The 18,902-nt window shown below is 43.4% G+C and overlaps 1 protein-coding gene across 1 annotated transcript in view; it reads right to left on the bottom strand.

Moving 5' to 3' along the window:
- The window catches only part of ARG2 (arginase 2), a 26,584-nt gene extending 7,682 nt beyond the window's left edge, over positions 1-18,902 (bottom strand). The window contains exons 1-3 of the mRNA XM_007121860.2: positions 18,707-18,902; positions 17,708-17,780; positions 126-303 (exon numbers count right to left, since the gene is read on the bottom strand). Of these exons, the coding sequence (XP_007121922.1) occupies positions 126-303; positions 17,708-17,780; positions 18,707-18,817 (362 nt within the window). The 5' untranslated portion in view covers positions 18,818-18,902. The remainder of the gene's footprint in view (positions 1-125; positions 304-17,707; positions 17,781-18,706) is intronic.

Below are 18,902 nucleotides of genomic sequence, written 5' to 3'. Positions count from 1 at the left end.
CTATGCACATTATACCCTAAAAATTCGAAAGGGTATTTTACTCTAAATGAGGAAACTGAGACAAAGAAGCTAATTGATGGGCTGATGCAATCCAGCCCCTCCACCACCCCTGGCTCCCAGCTTACCTGTGGTCTCCTCCCACGGTGACACAGCTGTAGCCACCTGACACTGCTCTACTAACCACCTCCGCTAGTTCCTGGTTGGCAAGGCCCACTGAGCGAGGATTCACTATCAAGTTATTATAGAGATCATCTTTGGGAACTGGGGTAAAACTCAAGTCTCCGAAGTCTTTAAGGTGGCAGCCTAGAAACAGGGATGACAAGATTAATTATAATATATGTTATTACAACTCTTACTGGCCTGGGCCACAAATAATAACTGTGACAAAGTACACATCATACTTATTGTCATGGTAACTCAAAACGTCACATGACAGTGGCAGGATTCTCTCAGTCCTCCCAGCAATCTTGTGGGGTAGATCCTGTTAGGAACACCATTTTGCAGATAAAGAAGCTGGGTTTTAGAAAGAAAAGCCCAGAAATGTTCACTAACTTAACCTAACAATCACAAAACTGGTAGCAATTTGTAAGACCTCAGATATCCCTGAGTTACACAGTGAAAATAAAATACCGAGAGGAACTGGCAGGATTTTAAGAAAATTAAGTATTGTTAATTTAGGACAAAGAAACGTACTTAGGAATTTTCACATTACAAACTTTTTTTAAAAAATAAAAGGCCAATCTGAGGACCTAAATATTTCTTAAATTTAGGATGCTTTAACAGTTATTACTTACAAGATCCCAAACACTGTTCCAGCTGCTCAACAGAAATTCTTAAGACTCACAACAATCCTATTAGGCAACTATAGTATGCCATTCTGTAGCTGAGGGAACTGAAGCAAGGTCCCAAGGTCACACAGTTGCTAGGTGCCAGAATCAGGATCCAAATTCAGGCCGTCTGCCGCAAAGTGTGTATTCTTGACTCTGTGGTTTGTATCTCAACGATTCCCTCTTGATTCTGACACTTTAAGAACTAAAGAGTCCTCTCCAAGGTACCTCCCTGGTGGTCCAGTGGGTAAGACTCCGCACTCCCAATGCAGGGGGCCTGGGTTCGATCCCTGGTGGGGGAACTAGATTCTGCATGCATGCCGCAACTAAGGAGTCCACATGCCACAGCAATAATCCCACGTGCTGCAACTAAGACGTGGCGCAGCCTAAATAAGTAAAAAAAAAAAAAAAAAAAAAAAAAAGAGTCCTCTCCAAGGAGCCAACAAGATGGCAGAAGTACAGCAGAAGCAGCAGTGGACCTTCTGCAAGTTCATCCTCTGGTGAGCACCTAGACCAGGCACTGGACATGTTGACACAGTGACGCAGCCACACAGTGCCCTGCGGCTGTGGCAGAAGTACCTGGGCAGGGCCAGCCTGGGGGCACAGCCCACAGAGAAGCCGTAGGTGCTGAAGATCATCCCACCCGGATGGTGGGCGTGCAAGACCTTCACCCAGGTGGAAACCAAGCCCAAGATTATTGGCCACTACCTGGGCAAGTTCTCTATCACTTACAAGCCTATGAAGCACAGAGCCACCCACTCCTCCTGCTTCATCCACCTTGAGTAGCCTGTTCGGCCAGTAAAGGCACACACTTCTCTTTAAAACAAACGAACAGAATGAACTAGTGGTATATTCTGACAGTAGGCTGTAATATTTTCCCACCCGGGGTCACATATTCCAGCAAATTACGACATTAGTCACTACATGTTAATCTTTAGTTTAAGTACCAGTCTTTCAATCTTAACCACTTATATCAATAAATTGGTTGGATTTAGGGTGAGGACTAAATAATCCAACACTACCAAAGGATTTGAGCAAACAGAACGTTAGCATAGATTGTATTCTTATGGGTCTGTTTCTCAAACTAGAATCCAGGTATGTTGAGGGGAGGGGCAAGTGGTCACAGTATAGACATCTGAATGTTTGCAGAGACTTGTATTAAAGATTCATAAAGAGTAGCACAGACCAATCTTGAATATAAATTGTACAGTTTGAGCTTTACCTCTTGAACCCAAACTCAATCCAAAGCCAAACTTCTGAGAGAATGTAGAGATTTGAGAAGCAATGGCCTGGAACATAAACCCAACCGAGGGATCACCACCAAGATCTGGATGACTAAATAAGAAGGAAAGGTGCTGAAGGTAGAAGAATATGAAAACAGGCCAAAGACATTGAGAACCAAGAGAAAAAAAAAATAAAACATCTATAAAAATCTTCTTAAAATCTTTTAAAAAGAAAAAAACCACAAGTAACATCACTATGTACTTTACTAAATCTTGAAATATGGACGGACACTTAGATTTAAGAGAAATGAAGCTTTAACTTTCAAGTCAATATCAGGTCTTGCCATTGTTGCAACACAGTCTTGAGCTGGACAGATTTGAATGGCAGTGCCTATACTTGATGTTTTAACTTCCATATCCATGTTTATCTCAGCATCTCTAGGTACAAGACGCCATGGCTTGACTGGCGTTTTATATTAGGTGTATAATTAGAAAAGGTTTATAATCTAATTGAATAATAATGTTAATATTAATTTTTGAAGACTAACTCATTTAATCCTTCCATGACCAATAAGAAATACATGGGAATTAAAGTGATCAACCTGGTGGTTAAGTGATAGAACTTGGGGAACACTAAGTCCAGTCATGGAATCTAGGATGTAGACTTAGATAAGTATGACAGAAAACAGTACAAACTGGGCTATTATTTACTTATCAGAATAAAGCTGCAGAAAGCTTAAAAAGGGAACTTAAGAGAATTTGATAGTCTTACAGCGACACTCGCCATGGAAGAGAGACTGAATTTCATAAAAGTATTTTGGTCATTAAACATATAACTCTGTGGAGTGAATCACCAGCTTAATTCACAGCCTGGATGGTGGGTTCCAATTCCTTGCTCACCAAACAGCCTTCTGCTTATTCACTTAGTTTCTCAGTTGCCCTCATAACAGCAGGAGGGTTTCCTGACTGGATGCCAGAAGTTTCTGCTCACTGAAACTACGCACGGGCATTTGGGCTTATACAGCATGGTTAGCACGAGTCTCTGGGTCTGAAAGCCTGATAAACTCTGCACACTTCAAGACTTCTGTTCCTGGACCCACAGAGCTGAGGGGGCCAGACCCCCTGAAGGGATCAATACCTTGAGAGGCCCTGAGTGGCCCACCTTATATGACTCCCAAGTCTGCTGTTTGATTTCCACATTAAATTGCCGGTAAGGACTAGGGACAATGAGTGCTAAAGGAGTGAAAGGAGGTTATAGGGAACATGAATTATGACCCGTAGGCCAGTTTTTGAGGAGTAGAGAGGCTGATGGGAGGTTAATTTTTTGTTAAGAGCAGGATGAACTGAGTAATGATAAAGCAATTACCTTAGCAGAGTGCAATGGCAAGTTCTTCTAGTTCAAAAGATAAATGGTCTCACTAATTTTAAAGAATCTTGGAATAATAGTGAAAACAAATATTATAACATGAATATCCGTCATACTGGAGAGAGCTGTCCCTTTCTCACACTTTTTGTGCTTCAGGTCAACTCATCTGCAAGTCTAAATCAGATGAGACATAATATTTCATTGGTGCCCTTTCCTCTTTTAGAAGGCATTGTAGGATGAAATAAACCTGAAACTTCCAAGGAAGCTCTCATATCAAACAGATTTGGAACCGACTGGAAAGGGCTTTCATTTTTCATTTGCAGTGGGAAAAAGTCAAGCTCTGTATACCCTGGCACCACCTCACTGCTTCTCTCCCCAGTGCTGGTAATAAAAATACACTGACTACTACTCTGATCTTTTAGGCCCGGTTGTTACTTTTGGCCTTGATAAGCCTCTCAGGTTCCACTGGAGTGGAACAAGAACACAAGTGCATCCACAGAATGATGCAACCGGAAGAAATCCAAACAGCGCTATCTAACATTAGCAGTGTCTGTGGACAGCACTTCTATTTCAGGGCCCTCATCACCAGTGAATCCTTGAAAGAAGCCAGTGACAGGAAAGAAGGAAAAGGAACAAAACTGTCTTTCTCCACACACCACACAGTGCTAGCTAGATGCTTTACAATAGCTACTAATCCTTACTTCCTCTGCTGGTATGATTATCCACATACTTTGGAGGAAGAAATTCAGCAAAGTTAAATAGCTCCAACTGTTTAGAGCAAGCCTGAATCCTCCTTTGGTTAGAGACTCACAAAAGAATGAGTGAGCAGGCATTTTGATAGCATAAGGTAGCCCATTCTCTCTGCTGCTCTGACTTCCACTTACAGGTAGCTCCAGCTGCTCTCAAGCCTCCCAGCAAGTCAAGAGAGGTGGGTTTTGAGGTGGGCTGACACACAGGCGAGTCTGCCAAGCCACAGGTAGCTCACTGGCAGAAGATTAGACTTGGAGAAAAGCTAAGAGTCTATTAGTGTACAGTTTTTCGAACTGTCCTTGAATAGGATGAATGTTTATGATTTGTCAGGAATAACAAGTCAGTGAAACATGCAGAAAAACAAAGACTCTGAGTTCCCATTTGGTGCTGAGAGAACACTGGTGGCTCTTAAAGTTATAGACTCAAATATTGTACACAGCAGATTTCATCCCACAGAAAGGGAGTTCCCAGTATTTTAAAGGATGGCGTCTGCTAATTCTTAGAACCTCAAGAGTTGTACCTGGAAGACCAGCCTATTGAAAACAGTTGCAGTGTTACTCTAAGTCTAAACTAGGAAAGGAATGCCAGTTAATTCAGGTCATTTGAAGTAAGTAGAATTTCTCTTATCCCTAAAATGTGATTTACCTTTGAAGAGACTGTTATATAAGGTAAACTCATTTGGCTACCACCAATAAAATGCAGGGGTCTGAATTTTGTGTAGTGCATTTAATTCCCAGAGGCTGTACAACCTCAAGAACCATGTGTCCTGGGGTATCTAAGAATCAGCTCTTTGCTTCCTTAGACCCAGCCTCCAAAATAAGTTTAGTGCTTTGGGGAAAGAAATCATATCACACAAGTACACCTGTTTGTTCTAGTTCACTTCTTCAAAGCGCCTCATAAGACTGCTCCAACCAATCCTCTCGACACCCGCTTCCTCCCCACTCAGTTCTCCTGTTCAACAGGAGGTGTTCTCAGAGGCAGTGAAGACCATGGATGAGGAAGACCAAGGACAGTGGCACTAGGGGCTCGAGGATGGAAGGTGACCCCGGGCATCCAGGCCAGTCTCTTCAGACATGGCCATCTAACATCTGTCGGAGTTTACCTCACGATCAGCTGATACAGACGTGATGTTAATAGATGCCTTTGCATGAATGTGATCCTTGAGTAAAAAATCCCAATACAAAACAAGCCCAAAAGTTTGGCTCAAGACATGTAACTGAGATGACTTGTAACACCATTTATGTTTCCTGCTAATTGGTTCTCCAGCCACATCTGAACTTGTCGAAGGACAGTGTACCACTTGCTGAGGATAGGCTTAGTAATGTATGCCCCTCTGAACCCAACTCATGTCAACCCTCCAAGCACCTCCAAGCACCTCCAAGACCATGGTGAGCCAACTCAGGCTTTCTTGGGCAGACTGTCAGCTGACGGCACCCTGACAGCCTGGTTCCAGCACAGGCAGGGGCAAAGGTAAGAGGAGGGTTCCTCGGGCTTCACGGGTCACTGCGACAGAACCACTTTCCCTCGTTCAGAACAAGACTGTTAAGCTTCTCTGAGAAAAAGATCTGTTGTTAACATACTGACAGAACTTCAAGCTACTCCAATATCTAACCATGGGAAGAGACAGTGACAATCCGTGGGGCTAAAATACTGCTTTTCAGAATACGTGATCTCCTTTAAATTCTTGATGCTCCACCTTGTTCCAGAAAGGATTTAAAGGGCTAGTGACTACAGCTCTGCCAGTTAACCAGTCCAGATGTGTAGCTCCCTGCCCCATACCTGGGCTAGCATCCTGGTGAGTTTCACCAAGGAACCTCGACAAACCAGACCACATTCCACGCTACTCCAGGCTGAAAGCAGAGCACACAGGAGATGAGGTGGCCACAGTGGGTCAAGTGGCCACAACAGATGCGAAGGAAAAAATCCCTGTCCTTTGGCCCCTAACTTCCCAGAAGAGTCAAGATCTCCAACCAAGTTCAGTCTCTAAGTTTGTCCCACCTCACACTGTCGTTACAAGGATTGAAATGAGATAACAAGGAAACGCCTACACATGCTAGGGGTTACATTATTAGTTCAACTAGATGAGGCATCTTTGTGGTTTTTCTCCCCACCCTACCCTTTTCTTTGCAATAGATGGTGTAATCTAAGACTTCCCAAAACTTGTTTGCAATACGACTATGTCATTTGGAAAAGAACAAGAGTTTTTGGTGAGAAGTAGCAAACATACACAGGCCCACTGATTTCTCATCGAAATAGCTCCTAAGGAGCCCAGCTGTCACATACAGTTCAAATTTTCTACCTTCCCTGTAAAAGAATATAAAGGCATGGCCGATTTCACTTGGAACACCAATTCTCTGAAAGCCTTAACCACAATGCCACACCCTGCTGTGACTCAGTTCTCAGGTCACACAGGAAGGTATTTTCTACTTCTTTTCCTATTCTGTGGTTCTGGCTTCTTGGGGTGGAGGAGGGGGCCAAAAAGATGCTTTCTTCTCTTCAAATCCTAGCATTACCACACCTATTATAGGAATACACCCTCACTATTAAGAGAGCTTGGGGGACTTCCCTGGTGGCGCAGTGGTTAAGAATCCGCCTGCCAATGCAGAGGACACGGGTTTGAGCCCTGGTCCAGGAAGATCCCACATGCCACGGAGCAACTAAGCCCGTGCGCCACAACTACTGAGCCTGCGCTCTAGAGCCCGTGAGCCACAACTACCGAGCCCGCATGCCACAACTACTGAAGCCCGCGAGCCTAGAGCCCGTGCTCCGCAACAAGAGAAGCCCCCGCTTGCTTCAGCTAGAGAAAGCCCACGCACTGTGCACGTGGTTGCAGCCTTCAGGGAGCTCACAGCCTGGTCAGAAGACAGGCAGGGAAAGCACAGGCCGGTGCAAACTGCAATGATGCAGCTGTGCACAGGGTGTGATGGGAACAGGGGAAGGTGCTGACTCAGACCCAGGATGAGCCAAGGGCACTTCTCAGAAGAATCAGTACCCGAATCCTGAAGGTTTTAGCCAGAAAGGGGAAAGGCTTGCCAAGCAGAAGTACATAATACTTTCAGCCCTACAGAACAATGCCCAGGGTCCATCCGGGAGGACTGCAGAGAGATGAGGAAGGAGGAGGGGGCAGGGCCCAGGTCCTAAATGCAGCAGGGAGCTACTAAGGTTCAAGTCAGGAGGTGACAAATCTGCACTGTCCCGCGTGCCGCAACTACTGAGCCGGCGTGCTGCAACTACTGAAGCCCACGCACCTAGAACCCGTGCTCCAAAACGAGAAGCCACTGCAATAAGTAGCCTGCGCACCACAACAAAGAGTAGCCCCCACTTGCCGCAAGTAGAGAAAAGCCCGTGCGAAGCAATGAAGACCCAACACAGCCAAAAAAAAAAAAAAAAAAAAAAAAAAAACTACACTGTTAATATAGTGATCTGGTGGCCTCTGGAAAATGGCCTGGCCTGCAGAAGAGCAGCTCCCAGAGGGGCTGTAAAGACAAGACAGACAGAACTGACAAAAGCCCGTGCGAAGCAATGAAGACCCAACACAGCCAAAAAAAAAAAAAAAAAAAAAAAAAAACTACACTGTTAATCTAGTGATCTGGTGGCCTCTGGAAAATGGCCTGGCCTGCAGAAGAGCAGCTCCCAGAGGGGCTGTAAAGACAAGACAGACAGAACTGACAAGATTCCAGCAATACTTAGAGGGGTGTGGAGGAGAGAGAAAAGGTTTGCCCTCCAGCTTTCTGGCTCTGCTACCATCAGAGATGAGAAACCACATTGGAAGGGAGTGGAGATGATGGTTAAGTTCAGTTTTGGGTACTCTGACATTGGGGTGTTAGAGACTATCCTGTTGATAATACGTGGAAACAAGTTAATGGCTCAAATCTAGGCAGTGTTCAATGGCTGATGACATCACTTCTGATGGAAGTGTATACCACCACCTACGAAGCAGAACTGCCAGAAAGAAAAAACTGGACCTGAATCTGACCAAGGATCTAGATCCAATAACCAGTAGACAGGAAATACAGAGGACAAAGAACATGTCATAGGATACCACAGGGATGTGATCTGCAAAATACAAGCTGAGAGATTCTACAGACAAATGACCTAGTTTCTGCTACAGATCAACTGCAAGGAAGAAGGAAGAAAACAGGAGGGACCTATAAAGGACTTACGAGATAACAATACAGACCTTATTTGGATCCAAACTCAAACTGTAAAAAAAATAAACACAAAAAGTGTAAATCAGTCGGGCAATGTGAACATTAACTGGTGTAAGGGCAGATACAAGTTGAAAATAGACTTAATTATCTCTGTTGAAAATAAGGGTAAAAACTTCTCTCCTCCCTTGTGTTTCAGAATTTCTTTCTCTGTCCTTTTCACATGTACGTAATCTTTATAATGACTAAATAGGCCTCACAACCCAGGAATGTTTCCTCAAGGACTTGGGAACCATTTTTTGAAATACAAACATCTAGGGCCCCAACCTCCCAGTTCTATGGGTATGAGTGGTGGGCCCCTTGCTTCAATTTTCCAAAAAACTACCTCCCCGCTTTAAGATTTGAGAAGTTTGTTTCCCCTCCAGATAAAGCCAGTCAGCTAACTGGTAATCACTCCAATTTCCATGATAAAGTTAGGATGAGCTACGTGTGACAAAAGGTCAACTATCAAAGTCCTCTAACTGGAGGACTAACTATTAATCTCTGAAAACATGGATTGTGTTGCACCTGCTTGGCTATAGAAAAGAGTAAGATTTGTCTCTGCAGTCTTTTATCAGATCGCCCGATTTAATGCTTATTCAATAATAAACTGTTTTCCTTCTCTACCACCTTTGTGGATAGGTTCTCAGATGGGAGATTTTTTAAAATTATATTTCCCCAATACTGGTATTTGATATTAATTATTTTAGGTGTGATAATGGTATTGTAGTTAAGTTTTAAAGCATTCTTGTATTTGGAAGATATATAATGAAATATCTGCAGATGAAACAAAATGATGTCTGTGATTTACTTCAAAAGGTATGGAGGTGGGGTGAGAAACCTTGCCAGATATAATTGATGCTAGGTGATAGCTATCAAATTCATTATGTTACCGCTCTACTTTTCTTATGTTTGAACACTCCTGTAATAAAAAGTTAAGAAGATACATGGAAGCCAGCTGGTATACAGGTTTGGAGCTGGGAGGGAGGGGGAATAAGTGTTGGAGATAAAGCTCTGGAGGCATCAGCATACAGGTAACAGGAAGGCCGTGGAAATGGACAAATTGCCAACTGAGACAGCATAAAGCAGAGGGTCAAGGACAGAACCCTGAGGAATACTAAAATGTAAGGCGTAGGCAGCAGAGGGTCTAGCAAAGGAACCCGAAGAATTAAAATCAGAAGAGAGTGGTGGCAGTTTCAATAGGATGGTTAATAGTGTCAAATGTGAATGCTGCAGCGTCCACCATATTAAAAAGTAGGAGGTCAGAGACCTCAGCAAAACCAGTTTCGTTGCAATGATGGCCCAGGACCCCTGATTATAGCAAGCTGACCTGTGAAAAGGCAGTGGGGAAGCCAGGTATTTTGTTTCTGAAGAGAAACAAAATAACTGGACAAGAGCTAGAAGGCTACATACGGCACAGGGGGATGGGAGGTGGGCAAGATTTGCACTTACTTACTGAGGGGACAGGTTATTAGAGAGGCGCTGAGAAACAAGGGGAGAGAAGGGCTAAGTGCTGGAACAAGAACCCTCAGGAGTCAAGAAGTGATGGGATCTAGAGCACAGGGAGATGGTGTGGCTGACAGCCACTTGTCCAATATCTGCTCTTCCCTTCCTCCACAGAGGATTTTAGCTAGGTCACAACCCCTTAGAAGAGACTAAATTCACTGTCTTCCCTTCCAACTAGCTGTGGCCATGTGACCCACTGGAGCCAAAAGGATAAGCAGAGGTATCCTGCAGCAGTGTCCTGGGAACTTTCCTTAAGGGAAAGCACAAGTTCTCCCTTCGCCCGCTTGTTGGTTTATTTTCCCATCCTGCTGCCAGAAATGAGGCCACAGCCAACTGGGACCATTAGATAGAGGCCTTGCTGGTAGTGCAGCAAGATAAGAATCTAGGAACTGAACTTCAAGGAGCTGAGCCTCCAAACCAGTTCTGGACTTCTCTCTAGACTATTTCCTAGAGAGTGAACTATTTTTCTAAAACCGCTTATTTGGGGCTCTTATCACGTGCAATTGTACCTACCTAATACAGGCAGGACTGGATACCTCATCCTCTGAGGACAGTGTAATAGCATCTTTGTCGATACAACTCACTGGGGGATGATGGGGAGAAGAGCTAGAAGTTAGGGAGTTCATACCTGAGTTGGAAAAACAGGACGATTATGGGTACAGATTTGAAATAGCCATCATGAGAAACAGGATTTTTAGAAGTTGGAGACCCTACCTTTATGATGGTGCCACTCAGTTTCTTCAACCATGGTAAGAGCTGAGAAGGCAGCTGACTGCACCAATTGAGGGGCTAGATTGTATATGGTAAGAAATGAGGTTCTCAACTACTTCTACTGCTGACTGTATGACCTTCAGGCCATACTTTACTTTTTTCCATTCTCAGCTTTTATTTATAGAACAATGTGCTAAATAACAAGTTGAAAAAAATTTTCAAGCCTACAGCATTATGTCCCTAAGAAGTTACAGCCTCAAGTGACCTTCCTTGTTCTTAGAATATTCTATTCTTACTTATTTTTAAGTGTTTCCTTTTTCATTTTAAATTTTGGTAAAATACACATGAAAATAACCATCTTAACCATGAGGTGGTATTAAGTACATTCACATTGTTACATAACCATCACCACCATCCATCTCCAGAACACTTTCTTGCAAAACGGAAATTCTTTACCCATTAAACCATCTCTCTCCATTCCTCTTTCCCCAGTCCCTGAACCACCATTCTACTTTGTCCCTATGAATTTGACTAATCTAGGTACCTCATAAGTGGAATCATACAGTATGTCTTTTTGCAACTGGCTTATATCCCTTAACATAATGTTCTCAAGGGTCACCATGTTATAGCATATGTCATTTCCTTTTTAAGGCTGATATTCTATTGTATGTTTGTACCACATTTTGCTTATCCATTCATCCATCAGTGGACGCTTGGGTTGCTTCCACCTTTTGGCTATTGTGAATAACGCTGCTGTGAATATGGGTGTACAGATATATTTTCGAAACCCTACTTTTCAATTCTTTTGGATATATGCCCAGAGTAGAATTTGTAGATCATCTAGTAACTATTTTTAACTTTGAGAAAACTCCATACTGTTTTCCACAGTACCTGTATGATTTTATGTTCCCACCAACAGTGCACAAGGGTTCCAATATCTCCATAGCCTCACCAACACTTGTTATTTTGGGGTTTTATTGATGCTAGTCATCCTAATGGGTGTCATAATTTGCTCTTAAGAATCAAATAATAGGGACTTCCCTGGTGGTGCAGTGGATAAGACTCCACGCTTCCAATGCAGGGGGCCAGGGTTCGATCCCTGGTCAGGGAACTAGGTCCCACATGCATGCCACAACTAAGAGTTCGCATGCCACAACTAAGGAGCCGGTGAGCCCCAACTAAGGAGCGCTTGAGCCGCAACTTAGGAGCCCACCTGCTGCAACTAAGACCCGGCGCAACCAAATAAATAAGCAAATATTTAAAAAAAATAATAAAATGCATGGATAATCCCAAACTTTGTTTAAAAAAAAATTCACATAATAGCAAGAACCTAGCACAGCGCCTAGAACATAGTAAATGTTAGATATCAAACAACTTTGAAATATAAGATGTAAGTTAAATTCTTTGCTGCCTTCTTCTAAGCAGGAAAGATATGGTTATATTGAAATTTGCCAAATCCCGATAACATCTATAATAGATTTGCCTATATTCAGGTTCATCAATGATGTATGCTTTTGCCAAGGCATTAGCAACTTACTAATTCCAGAAAAGCTTTATCACACTCCAGAAAGAAACCAGTACCCATTAGCGGTCACTCCCCATTCCCTCTCCCCCCAGCCCCTGGGAACCACTGATCACTTTCTATATGGATTTACCTATTCTGGACATTTCATATAAATGGATTCATACAATATGTGGTCTTCTGCGTTCTTTCACTCAGTATAATGCTTTCAAAGTTTATCCATTTTGTAATGTGAACTAGCAGTTTATTCCTTTTTATGGCTCAATACTCCATTTTATGAATATCACATTTTTCTTAAATCTCCCGTAAAAACCCAGATTTCTGGCTTTTCTTGAAAAACTGGAGATAAGAGTGTAGAAAGGCCCTCCCCTTCCCACATGACAACCACTGGCAAAACCTCAGGAACAGCTTTTTGTTCCCTGAACATTCCAGGCACTTTTCTATTTCAGGGTCTTTGCACTTTACTTACTGCACTTACCCTCTTCCTGAAATGCTTTTCTCCCAGATATGCACATGGTTCCTTTCCTTACCTCCCAAAGGTCTGCTCACATGACCCCTTCTCAGTGAGGCCTCCTACCTACATCTGCAATGCTTACCCTATCCCCCTATCCCTTGCTTTCATTTATTCTATAGCGCTCATTACATCTGACATACTGTATGTTTTACTTATATCTGCTTCCAGCCACCCCTCATTAGAATGAGAGTTCCATGATAACAGGTATTTCTGTTTTGTTCACTATTGTATTCCTAGTACCTAAAGCTTAGTAGTGCTCAAATTTTTTGAATATATACAAACAATGAACTTGTTATAGTTTTTAGTGACTGAAAGCTGCTAAGAAAAAATAAACCTGAAAATGTTTAAACAGCTTTAATGCATACTTTATATTAATTGACACTTTAAGTGCAATGAGTTTTGGCAGATATATGTAGTACTGTAACCTCCACCATGCTTAAGATATAGAACATTGAAAGTGAAATTAAATCACCGTAACACATTAAGGTAGGTCTGTTTACTATAGTCAGGCATGCCTAGAACTTGAAGATGTTTTAAATTAAAGCTTTAGGCTTGGGACTGCCCTGGCGATCCAGTGGTTAAGACTCCACGCTTCCAATGTAGGGGGCGCGGGTTTGATCCCTGGTCAGTGTACAAAGATCCCACATGCTGTGTGGTGTGGCCAAAAAACTAAAAAAAAAAAAAAAAAAAAAAAAGGTTTTAGGCTGCTATTTCAGAAGTTGTATTAAGGAACATGATAGTTCAAAAATCAGAACACCAAGAGAACAAGGAGTTGCTAAAACCCAAAGGGACTAAAACATACTCCTAGATTAACTAAAGACCAAAGAAAGCATAACCTAATGAGTTGTGTTAACATACAAGAAGATTGTGTCAAGTACTAGGGGAAAAAAAGCAAACAAAAGAATAAGAATTTATTTTCAAGGGCCTGGGGAGAGAGGGCTTTGCATATTCCAATCCACATGGTAATTTCTCACTGGAATTTATAAACTGATTTATCAGTCAGGATCTTTAAGCTGCAAGCAACAGAAACCTTTCTAGCTAATTTAAAGAAAAGCAGTTTTTTCAATTTGGGTAACTCCCAGAATCATCTTAAGAGGACCAAAATGTGGTTTAAAGGTCACATTGCCAGGAATAATGGCCCCAAAAGTCACACTGCAGATTGGTCCAGTGAAGATACCACTGCTGCTGTCACCTCCACTACTAGGAAAAGGAAGCACTGCAGCTTGCATGGCTGATCCCACTGACACTGGACAGAAGCTACTGCTAGAAAGGCCGCCACAACTGCCCATTACAGGATGAATTCTTTATTGCCCGTTCTTCCAGAATGTCAAGACAAGGTTTAGGGTGGGTGTTTCTGTTGGTGGAGCCTAGGTCAAGAGCCCACAACCCCAGTTACAACACAATGAGGTGGAATGTGGATGGAGAGAAGTCTAAAGAGATAGAAGAGGGTCAAATTATAGAGGATCTGTCTTACTGGTTGTTAAGCATGGAACACATACCACCAGTGGTTGAAGGTCAAATACCAAAATGTAAAACTATTAAAATGAAAATGTATTAGAAAAATGCATCTAGCACAAGCCTGAGATTTCATTGTTTACTGTAGGGGCAGGCTACATTTTAAAAGTATAAAGCTTTAAAGCCAATTTAAAGAAAAACACCAAAATAAATAATATGGCAAGCCAGCAAAGATGGTATATGAATGACAACACTGAGAAGCATGGATGCTTGTAAAAAGCCATGGAAAGACTAAGCAAAGGAGAAAAATAGTCTTAGAAAGATCAGTCTGGTGGCAGTAAAGAATGAACTGAGGTAGGCAAAATGGGACACGTCATTATTGGAAAATTAGATCTGTGTGTGAGAAGGACAGAACTAGAGCAGGGCCATTACGGGAAAGGACTCTAATCATTTAGAAGGAGGAAAAGAAGTCAACAAGACTTTGTGATCAGAAGTAAGGAACAAAAGGGACGACAAAAGAATTCTGATGGTCTTGGAGTTTGACTTGAGTAACTAGATAATGAGTGATAGTGTGAAACAGACAATGGGAAGACAGCAAGACAAGCAGATTTGAGGGAGAAGATAATGAATTTTGTTTTGAACCTGTAGAGTTTAAGACATCTGTGACAGTGAGATGAGGCTACTTAGAACAAAGCTGGTGGAACACTGGGGACATGAGCATTTGAGGGCTGGGAAGAAGAGGAGGATCCCAAAAAGGAGTCCAGGAAGGACCAGGCAATGGAGAGGAGTCTCAGGAGAGAGTAGTGTCCTGACTAACAGAATATTTCAGGAATAAAGTGGTCAGTTGTGCAGTAGAGAGGTCCAGCAAAATAGAGGCTGACAAATCAGTGAGCTTACTCAGAGTAGTTTCAGTGTGATGGTAGGATGGGAGCCAGGCTGAAGCATCACTATCATAAAACTAAATTTGTGATGGCTGCTGTTCTCTACCAAACACTGAAAGCACATACAGACGCCTGCACTCCCCTATCAATCTGTTCCAAACGAAAAGCTCTCATACCTCTATGTTTAAACTATCTCAGACTCTCTATTGGTTCTTGCTGAAGCAGACCAGATTCTTGGGTCTCAACCAGAGTTGCCTGCTCTGCTATCTCATGGAGCACCAAATGGAGAAGAATAAATGTCCCTAGCCTAGTTGAGGGGAACCAGAATAGCTCCCATATGGCTCCCTGAACTCCAGGACCCTTGGCTGGTCACGGGAATACAGTTCATTTAGGCTGTCACCGCTTCAGTACCACAGCTGGGTCAAATTACCATGATTACAATGACAGGCACGTCAAACTGTTTATATAACTATCTTACCCACAGAACACTCATCCTACTTCCGAAGAAAAAAGGGCAAATTAACCGTGGCTATAAGAGCTAACCAGAATCATGAGCAGAGGCACTGCAACTAAGCCTTGCCAGAGCAATTACTTCTTCATTTTTCTCAGGCTCTCTTTATATACTAAAATAAGTGGCTACCTGAGAGATGAACCATTGAGTGTCCTTACTAAGCCCAGGGAAAGGGAAAAAAAAAAAAAAAAAAAACCAGACAAAGGCAAATATATTCGTTCTAGAGAACAGGAAGTATAACTGATGCCATGGCAACACCAGCAGCCTGTGACATCAGGACAGAAGGCAAGGCACAAAGGGATTTATGAGCTACCTTTCCATGGGTCTTCTCTCCCTTGAAATTTGACCCATGCTGCTTACTTGGTGCTGTTTCAGAACAGAGCAACTGAAACTTCTGCTGGTATTTTTCTCCAACGTATTTCTGGAGATTAGCCAAAACCACATGCTGGAAATCTGCTGAGTGCCACAATCTTATTAATATGCAATGAGATTCTGTTTCAGACTGCTGGTGATACCGCGCTGCCATTCGGCTACAGGGTAAGGATATAAATTGTAAAACTAAAACTATTTGAAAAAAATTAAAGGGGAGACCAAATAAACTGAAGCTTCATCATCACTTGAGTTTGGAGATTTGCACAGGAAGTATTTGAGGGAGTGGAATTTTAGGGAGAATGGCTTCCCCAGGTTGGAGTGGAAAAATACCAGGAGCTGTGGCAGGAAAGGAGGTGTACAAAGCATGAGTAAGAGAAGCTGCTTATAAATGTACCCTTCCCCCTCATTCAGCAGCCTCAGCTGGATATTATTAATGTCCCCTGTGTAAGAGGCTACAATTGAATCTAGTCAGAAGTCTCTTCAGACAGAATAGAACAATGAGCAGGCAATTTGAGCAAAGCCAGGCTCAGTTTATCAGATGAGCTGCAGGATTACCAGGTATTAAAAAATAGTGATTAGCAGAAATTGCTTTCCCTCAGTGTAAAATTATGCTTTTAAAAAGAATGTGTACAGCAGATTTAAAGGGACAGTATCTTCATGTATAAGCGGGGGGAGGGGAGAAAACTTCCTCCCATTAGGTAACCTGTGACACATTAAGTGTAAGTCTTATCTCTCATCTTTGGTGGTAAACTTGGAGAATTATTAAAGTGATTAATTATAGTTCCTTCTTCAGTAGGGTCTCTTTATTATTTAACAGGAAAGGTTTGAGTATTCAAATCAAGACACCCCATCCATATGTAACCATAGGTGTATGGAAGACACACGGTGACTTCATTATTCCTGTTTTAGAGGGAGATAACCCACCCCTGGAATGGGCTCAATGATCAGCAGAGGAGGTTTCAAAGCAAGCACGGGTAGGGGATTTGTAGTTCACCTAGATTCTGTATTAGTATATCCAGGACCTATAGTTCCCTACTGCCATGCCTTTTGCACTTTATAGCTCCAGAAGAGATATGTGAATGGCCCTAATAAAATAGAGGAAATGGCCTTGAACAGCAGCTAGAAACATTTGGGTTAGATATAAGAACCTTCCTACCATAAGGGTGTTGGAATTTGGTACCCTGTTACTAAAAAGGTTTTCCTTTACTATATAAATGGCATTTATCTTTGGGTTGCATTTACCTCTGGTTCTGTACGTTTAGAGTACTATCCAGATTACAAGACTGCAACGTTACTTTTGATTACCTGGGGTGCTTGTGAAAATGCACGTGTCTGGGTCCTACCTCAGAGCCAATAAACCAGACTCATCCACTGAGAAGCCTAGGAATCTCTCTTTCTCACAAGTAAACCAAGTGATTTTCATAATCAGGGAAGTTTGGAGAAAACGGACCTAAGGCTCTGCTTACAGTAATAGAAAGTTCTTAAACCTAAGGAGGAAATGAATGACTTGAAGAGAGGAAACTGGTTAGACGGATGAATCATAAGGACCTCTGACTGAGTTAGGAAAGCTAGAATTTTGGGGAAAGGTTGACTGCACAGTGGCAGTGAGAGCCAGCATGCTCAGCACCACTTTGTAGTCACTGGCAGCTTGTTCCAGGCCCTGCCTCACTCCGCCTCCTTGCCTTCCACACAGGCTCTGTATTGCAAGAAGACTTTGCCTGAAGACTCCTCCATAGATCTTAAGCTGCATGTGGAATCCAAGGGAGGATGGGAAACGCTTTCCAGATACACCGCTGACGCTGTGCAGTTCCTGGATATAAGGGAATAAGACTCTGAACTGGCGTGTTACCAGCCCTCAGACTTCTAAACTCCAGCCACTTACCCAAATCGGAGAGCCTTTTCATCAAGCCAGCTTCTCTTACAGCAGTGGGACCATATTCCACTCCTTTTCTTTTCTGTAAGATAAATTACACAGTTAGATATGAGGGAAGATGACTAGAAAATAAGGCCACTTTAGCTCACAAAAATACAGAAGTCTGCAATGCTATACTTAGTTCCCAACAGATCCCTCTGAAAACCTGTGACAGCATCAGCCCTTCCTTTTATTCTTTTCACCTGAGGTCTGGTCATTTCAAACACTTGCAGGGAAGGAGGAGAAACAACAATCACTGGATTCAGATCAACCTTCCAAGCCCCTCGTTGTGGGAAGGGCAAGTGGAGGCAAGACAGAGGAAAGGGCTGAGCCAAGTCAGAATCTGGCTGTTGGGTGTACGTGTCGCAGGCCAGCGTCGAGCCCTGGCTTCTCCACGAGTGACCTCTCCACGACTGCAGGTTTCTTTCATTGAAGAGAGAACAAAACAGCCCCTTCCGTCTTCCCGCCGCTAGAGAGGCAAGCACCAATTTCCCTTCCAGTTAATTCTCTTTCTGAGAATGGACCCTGGAGCCTTAAATCCTCGGTCCCTCTCTTTAACCTCTCCTCCCTCAATTTTCCACCGGGGATTCTGGTCGGTTTCTCCTCTTCCAGCCCCTCCATGAAATCCTCTCCCTCCTTTCCTCTCCTCCATCACCCCAAGCGGAACCCACCACTTTCTCGCTCCTCAGGGGTAAGGCCGAAGAAACCCACCAGCCCGCTGCCCCCTACCCACGTGGCAAACCGGGTGCCCTCATCCCCTCCCTCCTTCTACCGAGGAAAATCCCACGTGCTCTCCCGGTGCCCAATCGCGGGAATCCACCTCCTCGTCCCCTCTGCGTTTCTCCCCATCCTCTCCTCGCCTCCCCGTTCTTCCCACCGGTCCCGATTTCTCCAGTCTTGGGTGAGGGGGTTGGGGGGTGAGGTGGCGGGAATCCTGCACCAAGGTGCCAGGTCCCAGTTCTTTCTCACCTGTCCCCGTGAAAATGGGGCTCCAATGACAGCCACGGAGTGGACGGACTTCTTCGGGACTGAGCGCGCTTGCGTTCGGAGAAGAAGCGAGAGGCTGCTCCTCAGGGACATGATGGGCAGCGCAGGACGTAGACGAGAGAGAGGCTGCTACGTACGGCTCGCCGCCTGGGGTGAGCACCGCAGCCTGCAGTGGTTA

This window comes from Physeter macrocephalus, chromosome 11 (assembly GCF_002837175.3).
Source record: "Physeter macrocephalus isolate SW-GA chromosome 11, ASM283717v5, whole genome shotgun sequence".
Lineage (NCBI taxonomy): Eukaryota > Metazoa > Chordata > Mammalia > Artiodactyla > Physeteridae > Physeter > Physeter macrocephalus.
The sequence above is the reverse complement of the archived record's forward strand: the minus strand, read 5'-3'. Positions and strand labels throughout refer to the sequence as shown.